Raw genomic sequence first — 12,142 nt, forward strand, 5'->3', positions numbered from 1 at the left:
TACATACGCAGAGATAGGTCTAGATGGATATTTACCAGCATGTTATCAGGAATTGTAGGGGCTTTCTTGTTTTCATTTTTGCTCAACTACTTTTCTAATTTGTCTTCAATTAATTTGTATTGCTTATATAATAAAAACCACAAGGAAAGTTACTAAACCATTCAGAAGTGAAGCAGTCCCAGATAATGATGAGGCCCAAGGTCTGGTCATGGAAGTGAGTGCTGACATGGGATGGAGAAAGGTCTTTGGAGTTGAGGAGATAATGAAATGGAGGTTATGATGGCAGAGAGGTGGTCCTCGTGAAAGCTGGTGTCGTGGATCATGGGGGTGGCGCTCTTCTGTGGATGCAGGGAGAGGGAGACTGAGCACGAGGCCAGTCGGCACCCGGACACGGGAGGACAGAAAGCGGCGTCACAGAAAGTTTGTGCCTCTCCTTTCCTCTTTCTTTTTCAGTCATGGTTACCCCAACTTACACTGCTTCACCCCAAGAACAAGGCAGTAGTGTTTTAGCTGGCCTCCTGTCACCTGTTTCTTCCTTCCTATTCCAATTCATCCTCCCTCCATGCTCACTCAGTAATCTATAATAGCTCTCAGTTGCTTCTTTAAAATAAAGATTTTAAAGCCCTTCCCATCCTGGGTCCCTGCCTCTGTGTTCAGCACCTCTCTGAGCTTCTTCATCTATAAAATGAAGGCGTCGTTAGAGTGAAGTAATAGAAGAAAAGGTGATTTAGAGAGAATCGTTTCTCATTGCAACCTAATTTCTTAATACTCCCCAATTGAGTCTTCAGTAGTTTGGTTTTTTTTTTTTTAACTTTTTATTTTGAAATAATTGTAGATTTACAGGAGGTTACAAAGAAATGTTCAGAGAAGTCCTGTGCCAATGAGAAGTCCTTCTCCCAATGTTAATGTCTTAAACAATTATAGTACAATATCAAAACCAAGAAAATGACATTGGTACAATCCATAAGGCTTATTCAGATTTCATCAGACATGCACTCATATTTGTGTGTGTGTGTGTGTGTTTATGTGACTGCAGTTTTACCACATGTGTAGCCTTGCATAACCACCACCACAACCAAGATCAAGATCTGGAACCACACCCTCCCCACAAAACTCCTTTGTGTCACCCCGTTATGGCCACACTCATCCCCTCTGCCCTACCCCTAATGCCTGGCAACCACTCATCTGTTCTCCATCTCTACAGTTACATTATTCATGAATATTACTAAGTGAAATCTTGTACTATGTATTCTTTTGATGTTGACTTTTTTCATTCAGCATAATTTCCCTGAAGTTTGTTCACTTCAGTAGTTTTTTAAAAAATTCTGTATTGCCTTCAATATGAAACTTGTTCATTTCCACCTCTGCCTTTGCACATGCCGTTTCCCCATCTAGAATACCTTCTACCAACCCTCTCTACCAGTCTATTTGTTTTCTTCTTCAGAGTGTGTCTCACTGCTGGGTGCTCAATCTTTGTTGTAGTCTCAGTTATGTATACCTCATACCATGTCATTTCCCACCTGCAGGCAGAAGGCAGAGACCATGTCCACTAGTCTTTATATTCCCAGCATCTAGTACAGTGCCTGAAATGTAGGAGATACTCAGGAAATTATTTTTTGGATGAATGAATGAGTAAAGTTGCCCTGTTTGGATCTTATATTGTGTCTCAGGTATGTGTTGTCTTCCCAACTAGACTCTAACTAGATTGTGAACTCCTTGAAAGCAGCAACTGCATTGTATTTCCCAGTGTGCACTAGGTCCCGGTTAGGGTTGCCATAGGTATTTGTGTGTGGTTTCAGTGGTATGTACCTTTGTGTATGTTGGCATGAAGTGAGGGCGTAAGTGTTTATGGGGCTGGTTTCCCAGCTGCCCAGACTGACTTCCTACAGTCAGCAGGATGGACCTGGAGATGTCGGGACTGAAGACCCTGGAGCATGTGGCAGTGACAGTCTCCATCACTCATCCACGACGTGGCAGCTTGGAATTAAAACTGTTTTGCCCCAGTGGCATGATGTCCCTTGTCGGCGCTCCCCGCAGCATGGACTCGTACGTACACCCGCCCATTCCTTCTGAGCTCTCTTTGCAACAGGGGCCTTTTTAAGGAAAAGATACAGAAGTAGACACCGACACTGTCCTGCACTGCCGTGGCGCTGGCTGACCTCGGCAGCTGGAAGCTACTCATTATGTGCTCTGTTCAGGTGCTTCAATGTGCTAAGCACCATACTTTAGGTGTAGTTTCTCTGATCCTTGGAAGAACCGTGCAGAGGAGACTTTGTAACTTCCTTTTACAAAGGAGAAGACAGGTCACAGAGCCAGTAAGTGCCTGAGAAAGTAACAATAAACCTAGATCTGTCGGCTCCCAGGCCTGTACTCTCTGCACATTTGCTTTTTCCACTGCAGCACATTGACACAACCCCTAATCCTGTGAGCTCCCAGGGGCAGGGGACAGCACGTGCAGACCCCTCGGGGCACCCTCCCCAATGGCTACACTTTCGTGGCCACTACAGCAAGAAAACAACGTTTCCGGGCAAATCGGTCAGCTCCCTGTTCCCTCCTTCCAAGTCTTCTCCTCTGTTCTTTCAGGGATCCCGGTGGCTTCGAGGATTGGACCTTCTCCACTGTGCGATGCTGGGGGGAAAGAGCAAAAGGGACTTACAGACTCGTTATCAGGGATATAGGTGAGCCTGCCTGCCCCTCCTCAGGGCCCTGCCTCTCCTGATTGTCATCTGGGCCCTCTGCCTCTCAGAGTCCCCACAGAAATTGTCCCATGTGGAATACATAGGGTTGCCATTGGACCATGAGGGTAGATGCCAAGAAATGGGCACTGAAATCTAAAATTGTTCATTTATACTACCTCTCATATTCCTTGGAGAAGTGACTGATGCATTTTTCCTCAGGATAGCAACAAAAATTCCTTGTTGAAACCACATTTCAAGTCCTTTCACATATAACCATCCTTCGGCCAGCCCTGGTAGGCAGGTAAGGGCAGGACTAATTTTCACCATTTTTTTTTTTTGAAAAATTGAGGAGGTTTGAAGTGACTTGCTGAAGGTCACACAGTATTTCAGTGAGGAGACTGGAAATTGAACCCAACCCTCCCAACTTCCAGTCAAGTTAGGTATTCACTAGACCAGTGCTTTTCAAACCTTTCTTTAATTTAGGAGAGGACATTTTTTTTTTCCTCAAGCAAAACCCCAAATGGAACCCTAAAATATGAAAGAGATAAAGGCAAAACTTCTGTGCTGCGGAATACCACCTTTCAACCTCCCCATTTCCGTCCTAAGGGTACCCCGTGAGGCATACCCTCAGCACCTGGGGTCAGGGGGACACAGACAACTACTGCAGCAGACCACATGGTCGGGTCCCTGGGTGACGGGGTGGGCACGGCATCTGCTGTGTGCATGGCTGACAGAGGAGCATGGCTCACGGACTGCACGGCTTGCTGCTTTAGGAGATGAGACGTTCCAGACTGGCATCCTCCGGCAATGGCAGCTGACCCTATATGGCTCTGTGTGGAGTCCAGTAGACATCAGGGACAGACAAAGGTAAGTATAGCTATGTGTGTCAGAGGGAAGGCAACTCATGGGGTGGGGGAAGCTCCACTTAGGGAGCTCCACCTTCCTGGGAAGCCACAGTGCACCCCTCCCCTTTCTTCTGAGGGGCGTCCCTCTCTTCAGCTGCAAAGTGGGAGGATGGGTGAGGGCAGGTGGTAGAGGAACCAAGTTCAGTAGGGCGTCTTCTCTCTTCCTCTCCACAGGCTACTGGAAAGTGCCATGAGTGGGAAATACCTGCATGACGGTTTCACTCTGCCCTGCCCTCCTGGGCTGAAAATTCCTGAGGAAGATGGCTACACCATCACCCCTAACACCCTCAAGGTACGGCACCAAGACTCACACTACAGGCAGGCAGGAGTGTGCTGGGGGGTTTAGTCCTTAGTGGGATACTCGAGGTGACCTGGGGAAGAAGGGGTCGGGAAGACCTGGGTCCCAGTCTACTGGCTAACTCTCAGTGTTCCTGTGTGCGCTGGGGGAGTGGTTTGGGTGGGAGGGGCCGTCCCTAGAAGGAGAGAGACTTTCTGAGCTCCTTGTTCTGGGCTGAAAGGGCTGCAGGCTTTGGGAAACCATCCCTAACATAGGTGTTTGACTTTTCCTCAGACCCTGGTGCTGGTGGGCTGTTTTACCGTCTTCTGGACAATTTACTACATGCTGGAAATATACTTGAGCCAGAGGAATGTGGCCTCTCACCCAATTTGTAGGAGTGGACCCTGCCACCAGCCCCAAGGAAGCCGAAAAGCCAGGGAAGAGGGGACAGAACTAGAATCGGTGCCACTTTGCAACAGCAAGGATCCAGACGGAGTGGAGACAGAGCAGGAGGGCCCTCCCGCCACCTCTAGTCTCCTTACCCCAGACTTGCTGGGTCAGGGGGACTGGCTGTGCCAGCACAGGAGTGCCCTGGACTGCCCTCCTCAGCACCTTCCCCCCGACCTGTTGCAGGGGAAGGAGGAACAGATTTGCTGACCCAGGGCCTGACAGACTCAACATGGGGCAGGCTGCTCCTTCCCAAATTTGGGAAAGCTTGGAAAGCTGCTCTAAAGTCCCGGGAGTTCTGGGAAAGGCAGTCCTGATGCTTACATCTGGAGCCCAGAGGCCTAAAGAGCCCCCTCTGAGTACGCTCGCGGAGGGCAAGGGCCTTCTTCAGGTACAAGTGGCAAAAGAATGGTGACACAGAACAGTGTGGCCACAGCCACTGGATCTTCTTCCAACCAAACAGGAGATTTTGGTGCGAAGGTCTTGGACGAGGGATCACCTCCCCCTTTGGGCAGGCCTCCGTCCTCCTTTCTCCTGGGCAAGCCGGCGGTGTGGGTCGTGGGGACCCTCACCTGTGCATAGGTGAGAAGGTGCCTGCCATGGCCAGAAGAGCATCTCAACAGAAACATCACTGGGGCCATTTGGGAAGAGGGCTTAGGGGTAGAGGCCAGGAAAAGTCCCTGGATATGCCTGTCCTTCTAAGGACCCAGGGCCCAAAAACAGCAAACTTGTCTTCTCTCTCCCTCACCTTCCTGCCTAAGCCTTGGGCCTCTGATGTACTGGTGTGGCATCAGCCCTCAGCCCAGCACATTTGCCCTAAAAGCAGCTGCCTCCATTATCCCTGATCAGAAGCCAACCTTGAACACACCCCTGACTCCTTCACCATCACCCCCACCCTTCATCCTGCAGGATCGGTACAATGCTCCTGGCAAAGCTGGGCATGGGCACGGCTCTCCAGGCCTGTGCTGCCTCACTATGGCGTCCGCAGCAGGACTGTGGCAGCTGTCAGCCACGGCCACTCCCGCCCTGCGACCACCCTGTCTTCCTCTGCAAAGTGCTCAGGGAAATGGCCTTACCCACCGGAGGCCAGCTGTCTGCCCGACAGGCTGTGGCTCTTCCTCCCACTCTTGGCCTCCTCCCCTCTTCTGAGCTAGTTGTCAATTTGAATTTTTTTTAATGCTTAAGAATTGGTTTTCTCTTTTCACAGCAACATTTTGTTGACTTTTTTTCTGCACAGCTTTTCCACAATAAAAGCCTTCCACACAATGCTGCTGCTCCCCATCTCCTTTCATCTGTCTCCCCAAAGCTAAGGCAAGGTGCCAAGTTGCTCCTCTTCCCCTTCGACCCCTGAGCTTCATGCTCCTCCTCCACTGCCTGGTCCTCTGAAAGCCTCTGACCCCTGGAATCCTGGGATGTGTGGATCCTTCAGAGGACAGCGGCCAGGAACGTGCATTAACCCGGGCTGCCCGCCTCTTCCCTGCTCACATTTCCTGGAACCACAACAGAAGGGACCAGGGCAAATCAAACTCTGCCAGCCAGGCCTGAGAAAAGATTGATGTATATATTTTTTTCCTTTTTGAATTTCAACCCCCAAAATATTCCAGCAAAAAGTGGGGGGGAGCTTGGGCTGGGTCTCCTTCAATGGACATCTGCTGCCAAAGAGGACAGTGGACTTGCCCCACCCCCAGGCCACCCCCAGCCCAGGTCCCCCCTGCTCAGCCCAGGATGGGGAGAGACAGTAGAGGTGGCAGGAGAGCTGGGAGGAGGACCGGGCAAGCAGTGCTTTGGGGTAAGAAGTTGGGCTGAGGCTGAAGGGCGGGAGAGCTGCCCAAGTGCAGTCGTCGTTGCTTAGTGCTGGAGCCTCGAAGCTTGGCCGGGGCTGAGGGAACTACACGGGTGCAGGTGAGGCAGGCTAGGCGGGATGGCTGCGGCCAATGAGCTGGGGAAGGGCGGGGCTGGGAGCTGGCCCTCCCCCTCTAACTGATGATCTGCCGAGGTCGTCCGTAGCCTGTCATGCCAGCCTGCGAGGCCCCTCTGTTGCTGCCCATCTGTAGGCCAATGACATGCTTTCCCTCCTGCAGTTGGCTCTCTGTGAATTCCCTCTTATGCTCCTGGGCTTTCCTAGAAGAGGAGGAACCAGGATAAAGACTTGCCAGACTGCATGCTTTCCCCCTGTTGTCTGTTTCCTGTTCCTTCCTAGCCTGATGACATTCCCTCCCTGGTTCACTTCTCTTGTTCGTTAATCTAACATCCCACAGGTTAGGAAGACTTGTTGAGCACAGGAGGGTAGGAAGGGAGCAGTCAGGAAGTGTTAGAGACCCATTTTCCCCCTCTCCTCGTCCTTCGCCTTGTACCTTCCCAGCTATCTGCTTCCCCAAATCCCTCGCACTAATGGGTTAGCCCAGGCCACCTCCCATTGCATGCAGAGAGCCAAGCTTAGAGTGCAGGGAGCCCTGGTGGCCACGTACTTCATAAACCAGTTGGGATCTCCACGGTAGTGCCCATCATTCTTGGTCACTGCCAAGCTGCCCAGAGCCATCAGGGTCCTCTGCACTGCAGCCAAGTCTTTGCCTGTGAGAAGAAAGAGGGGAGGGGGGCTGAATTTCAGGACTGTGTAAACAGGACTCCAAGGCAGCACCTGCCCCACTTTAGAAAAATGGCCAACCCAGGGGCAAAATCTGTCCCAGAATCAAAGGAGGCATCAGTAGACCCCATGGTATGCCCTTGTGAGTGTGGCATGGTATTCTCTTAGCATATCCCATTCCCGCTGTGCAGACCCATCGTGGCACGCTTTGATCATTCCTTGTCCCTGCCTCAGTCTCCTGTCCTCCACCTGCCTCCTCTACCCCTTTTCTCTCTGTACCTTCAAAAAGGTCAACAGTCTGGAACATGTCAGTCTTGGTGACTCCATAGTCCTCAGCTGCCTTCAGGAACTGAGCCACCTGCTCCATCTGCTTGAAGACCATGGAGGGTGGGTTCTCAGGCACCTTCACTGGCTTGGAGCCATCGGGATACAGGCTGTTCACCAGCTTGCTCAGAATCTGCCAGGCATAGAACAAACGCAGCTCGGCACTCAGCTCGGGGTGCCTGCCCCCACAACTGGCAGGATGGCACAGCCCCGCTCCCTTCCCAGGGTGCCACTCACCACGCCGTTCTTCAGCCAGACCTGGAAGCCCAGGCGCCCACGGTCTGGACGACCCACATCAGGGCCACACTGCACTACGATCCATTCCACCAGCCGCTCCTCCAGCTCCTCGTCGTACTTCTTCTCAATTTTGGATTGCACTTCGCGGCTCATGCCATAGGAAGGACCCTTGTTGGCCATGTTGAAGAAGAGCTAAGGCAGCACAGGCCAGAGGGAGAGGGCAGGGGATCAGAGACTGCTCTGCTTTCTCTTGTGCGAGGCAGGTCTCTGGCTCTAGGTCTAGGATGGGGGACTCCCAACCGTCCTAACTGTTTACCTCCCTGCCCTTGCTTCCTGATTTTGCTTTCATGGCACTGCTCATCTGGGCCAGGCTCATTGCCTCGGTTCAGGGGGCCTCTCTGAACTTGGAGACCAAAGAAATGGGAGATCAGATCTTTGGCAGCTAGACCAGGGGTCAGTAAACTTTTTATAAATGACCAGACAGTATTTTAGGTTTTGCAGGCCATTTGGTCTCTGCCGTTGTGGCATGAAAGCAGCCTTACAAGTCTTTGCCTGTGAGAAGAAAGAGGGGAGGGGGGCTGAATTTCAGGACTGTGTAAACAGGACTCCAAGGCAGCACCTGCCCCACTTCAGAAAAATGGCCAACCCAGGGGCAAAATCTGTCCCAGAATCAAAGGAAATAAGTAAATGTGTGTTTGTTCCAATAAAACTTTATTTACACAGATAGCATTTAGCCCATGGGAATCGTTTGACAACCCGCAGTCTAGAACATTTGTTCTTTGCCAAGATTGGCCACAGAGGCACTGGAGAGGGCTTCTGGAGGAGGCCACATTGCCCCGCAAAATAAAGCCAGCAGGTGTCTGTCCAGCTTGGTGTGAGGTGGTTTACTGGCTCTGCCTCAAGTTACAGAGTTACCGCCAACTCTTACTTCTTGTCCACTTTATCCTCTAGCCCAGAAGCTGGAACTCCAAAACTCCAGCTCTCTGCCAGGTCAGCTCAGCCTCTGGCCTGCAGCTGGAGAGGCTGAAACCTACCCACCCCTGGCAAGGTCTAGGAAGCCACCGCAGCACCAAAAGAGCTGTTGGTCAAGCAGCTGCCTTTCCTCAGGGGAGTCAGGTGAGAGAGAAAGAACTGGTATACCCACCGGCTTTCCCTCCTGCCCCAGACTCCTGCCACTGTAGGAGCTTAAGTAACCAAGAAGCCTAAGTCCTCCAGGGATATCTCAGGGCCAAGAATCTGCCAGCCAGAGCACGGGGAGGCCCTCCCTGTCCAGACCAGCAGCAGCTGCTGCCCTGAGCGCCTGGGGCTGGCAGTGCTCAGGAGAGCCCCACCAATGGAGCAAGGCTGCAGGGGCAGGGCCAGGCAGGTAGGCCACTGGGCAGACGTGAGTGTGTCTGGTCAAGAGGAAACTGACCTGGCCACAGGTATCGCCCTGGCGTAGTGTCCCTTCTGCCTTGAGGCTGTCTAAAGAGCCTTAGGAAAGCGGTACCAAATGACGCCAAACTCATCCCCTGGCCTCAGACAGGTCAGAGGCTGGGAGGGAGAGAACAGCCTGGGGATGGAGGCAGTCAGCAAATCCCCCCAACTCTGTGTCTTGTCAGAGCTGAGACCCTCTCCCCACGCAGCACCATGGGAAGCAGAGTGAACATCACTCCACATGGTCCCAGGTCAGCTGCCAAACCCTATCTGCCCCATCCTTGCCCACCCCACAGCTGACAACTTTCTGAGCTCCAGTTCCCCATCTGCAGTGAGGGCAATGTTATCTACCCCAGAGGGCTGAGAACGTTCAATGAGACAATGTCTGTGACTGCCTAACATACTGCCTGTCCCTCAGCAGAGCTCCTCAAAACGTCAGTCCCTGGCCCCCCAGAGCTGGTCTCCTGGTAGTAACCTGGGAGAGCCAGCCCCTGACCGAGGGGTAAAAACAGTAAGCGTCTTCCCACTCCAGCCTCCATCCCTTTTCAAAATCATTCACTGAGGGAGGGGATGACCAAGATTGAAAGAAAGAACACGTGATGGATTCATCTAAATACCAGCCACTGGGCAACTCACCCCTCTCTGCATCGGTTTCCTTATTTGTAAGTGAGGGCTAGGCCACCTCGGAGGACAGACGCGGTGCTCTCAGCACCCCCATCCTCTCCCAGTCAGTGATGCCATAGAACCCAAGGGCAGAGTGATCAGCTCTGTTCGGCTACAAACAGCCAAGTGCCTCCCCTCTGCACCCCACTTGTGCCTCACCCCTGCTTCCCAACCGCCAAGGACTCGTGGGCAAAGAACTGTGGTCAAAACTCACAGGGCAGCTGGGACCAGATGACCTCAGCCAACCCTTCATCCTGGCCGCCCCGCCATCACAGGCAGGCTGCTGACATCCCTGTGGTCCAGGCACCCACCACCTCTATGCTCTGCCCTCCTTGTATTCGCCCAGCCCACCTGCTCTCCCAGACCGTGTGTGGGGCATGTGAGGACCGGGATGGGAGCAGAGTGTGTGTCTCCCAGAGCCCCACACCCCACTTTCAGTCTCAAGAGATTCAAAACAGACAGTCAAGATGTCAAGGCCCACGGTGACAAGTACACAAAGTTGCAGCCCCTAGATCTAGAAACGACCCTTGGATTTTGGTCAGAACAAGGGAGGGGGATGAAATGCACCACACCTCCACCCCCACCCTTCTCCTTTCTGGAGAAGAGTCTGAAAGTGGTGAGTTCCAAGAAATCCGTCAGTCCTCTGACTTCCGCAGTCCCAGCTGAGGAGAGAGAGAGGCCGCAGGGCAGCCCCCCGGGAACATTTCTAGACAAAGGCTTCTGGGCCAGGACGGACAGGACGGCTTTGGCCCTCCTGCCCTGTGGCTCCCGTCAGCCTCGTCTCCCAAAATTCCCTCCCCAGTGGCCCCGTGGGTGATGCTGAGCCCTGGAGAAAGACAAAGCGTATCTGCAAAGGGGCAGGGGCACCTCCCACAGCAGGAACCCAGAAACCCAGCAGAACCAACAGTCTCCCCCGGACTACTGTTTCACCTCCCCCCCTCCCCTGAGCCCCACTCCCTTCCAAATAAAACACAGCCGACAGGAGCAGCAAATAGGAGCAAGCACATGTGGATCTCGGAGCCGGCAGGAGGGATGGCTCATCTAAATTCTGGGTACGCAGAAGAGCAGCCCTACTCACTGCTGCCCTTCGAACAGCACCACTGAGGGGAACCAGCCAGACCCTTCCGGAGGGGCCCTGGGGCCCAGGCCTGCCCAGCCCCGTCTGAGCCACCCAGGCCATCACTCCAAAGCTCCTCCCTGGTAGTACCCACCCCCCTCCGCCTGTAGTGGGGGTGACCCCCTACTCTCAGAGCACGGAAGGAGCTGTGTACCCAGAAAAGCAGCTCTCCCACCTGTCCTTGCACCCTGCCACCCCAGCCTGGTCCAGATTACAGTTCTGTGGTCCTGCACATCCCCTCAGTGGCTACCCAGGGGCTCTCCTGTGCTGCTCAGGCCTTGGGCTCCCGCCAGTGGGACACTGCTCTCCAGCATTAATGTACCCACACACCTCCTCACCTCCTCAGACAGCCTCCTAGATGGACAACAGACGACATAGACTTGGGTATCACCTTAGGCACCTTGAACCTGACACACACCCAGTGACTGTGGCTGAAAATGGGGAGCTTCCTTCTCACCCCACTTCCCAAGTTTCCACTATCAACCCTCTGCACCGGCCAAGTCACCCTGGACATTTCAATGAGCCCAGGGCCACCCAGTCTCAGCCGTGCAGGGCTCTAGCAATACCATCCCACCCCTCAAGCTAGGATTCCCTCCCCATTTGGAGGCTAGGAATGAGAGGGTGGGCTTCCCCAGCTAGGGAGCTGGGGCCCAGGACTTCCCCAAAGCCCTGCCTACAAGACACCTACTGATACTGTCAAACCCCAGTGCGACTTCCCTCCACCCCTGGGACAAACGGACTTACAGGGGCTCCTCAGGGCTCGCGGGCAGGAGTGAGCGCTCTCTGTCTGGACTTGGACAGACAGGATGGGGCGCTGGCTGGGTGAGGGGTTTAAAGGGCTGCCGTAGTGGTGATGTCAGCCTCCCCCGCTGGCTCACCCCTTGGCCCCCTCCCGGCTGGAGGAAACCAGCTCCCGTTCCCCACCCCCAGCCCCCCCAGTGACTCCACACAGGCTCCATATTTGGGGAAAGACACCAAGTTGGAGAAGTCTGCCGGGGGCTGCCCGAGACATTCCCTGCATGCTTTGGAGATGGAGCGGGCGGGGGCGGGGCTGCGCTGCCGGCGGGGACCCGGCGGGAAAAGCCTTTTATGGGCAGGACCATGAGGCTCTCCCTGCTGTCTGGACTTGGGGCTGCTCCTCCTTTACTGTTCCCTGCCCCCGAGTTTGAGGGGAGGGGGAATTCAAGAGGGTCTGGCCAGAGAGAGAGGAAAGGGACGAGGGGGACGTACCCCTGAGGTTTGTGGGGGACTAACCAGTCACCCTCTCCTCCAGCAGATTTAGCTCTAGTGGGAGATAGGAACTACCCTTTCCTGTGGACCAACTGCATGCCAGGCACTTTGCAAATGCCCTCATTTAATACTTGGCTACATCGTAAGTGCGTACTTACTCTCCCCATTTTACAGATGAGGAAACTGAGGCTCAGAGTGCATCTAACCCAAGGCCACATGGTGGCTGTGAGTGGCAGAACCTGGGCCTCCCTGCCGACCCCCAGG

At 53.7% G+C, this 12,142-nt stretch overlaps 2 protein-coding genes and 1 long non-coding RNA gene across 4 annotated transcripts in view; 1 reads left to right on the forward strand and 2 right to left on the reverse strand.

The window, feature by feature from the left end:
- The window catches only part of PCSK7 (proprotein convertase subtilisin/kexin type 7), a 26,197-nt gene extending 20,200 nt beyond the window's left edge, over positions 1-5,997 (forward strand). Inside the window, exons 13-17 of one of the 2 annotated variants that reach the window (XM_070490223.1) lie at positions 1,890-2,046; positions 2,584-2,678; positions 3,452-3,545; positions 3,758-3,875; positions 4,155-5,997. In XM_070490223.1, coding sequence (XP_070346324.1) covers positions 1,890-2,046; positions 2,584-2,678; positions 3,452-3,545; positions 3,758-3,875; positions 4,155-4,517 — 827 coding nt within the window. In that variant the 3' untranslated portion in view covers positions 4,518-5,997. The remainder of the gene's footprint in view (positions 1-1,889; positions 2,047-2,583; positions 2,679-3,451; positions 3,546-3,757; positions 3,876-4,154) is intronic. The other variant, XM_044753714.2, reaches the window with a different exon arrangement.
- Positions 792-3,759, reverse strand: LOC123279147 (uncharacterized). Its single transcript, XR_006517030.2, has 2 exons — positions 3,304-3,759; positions 792-2,628 (listed from the first exon to the last, which is right to left on the reverse strand). It is a non-coding gene; the product is annotated as an uncharacterized lncRNA (long non-coding RNA).
- TAGLN (transgelin) lies at positions 5,847-11,605 on the reverse strand. The gene is made up of 5 exons (XM_014855554.3): positions 11,393-11,605; positions 7,453-7,644; positions 7,171-7,348; positions 6,776-6,878; positions 5,847-6,428 (listed from the first exon to the last, which is right to left on the reverse strand). The coding sequence occupies exons 2-5, from the start codon at positions 7,630-7,632 to the stop codon at positions 6,284-6,286; spliced, it is 606 nt and encodes a 201-aa protein (XP_014711040.1). The 5' UTR covers positions 7,633-7,644; positions 11,393-11,605; the 3' UTR covers positions 5,847-6,283.
- Between the last annotated feature and the right edge of the window lie 537 nt (positions 11,606-12,142).

This window comes from Equus asinus, chromosome 20 (genome assembly GCF_041296235.1).
Source record: "Equus asinus isolate D_3611 breed Donkey chromosome 20, EquAss-T2T_v2, whole genome shotgun sequence".
Lineage (NCBI taxonomy): Eukaryota > Metazoa > Chordata > Mammalia > Perissodactyla > Equidae > Equus > Equus asinus.

What these genes read in the sequence shown, in the direction of transcription:
- TAGLN (XM_014855554.3), bottom strand. Translation starts at nt 7,632, where the DNA reads ATGGCCAACAAGGGTCCTTCCTATGGCATGAGCCGCGAAGTGCAATCC. An exon ending in GACTGTTGACCTTTTTGAAG is followed by an intron (nt 6,879 to 7,170) that starts GTACAGAGAGAA and finishes TTCTTCTCACAG; the next exon opens with GCAAAGACTTGGCTGCAGTG. An exon ending in GATCCCAACTGGTTTATGAA is followed by an intron (nt 6,429 to 6,775) that starts GTACGTGGCCAC and finishes CTCCTCTTCTAG; the next exon opens with GAAAGCCCAGGAGCATAAGA.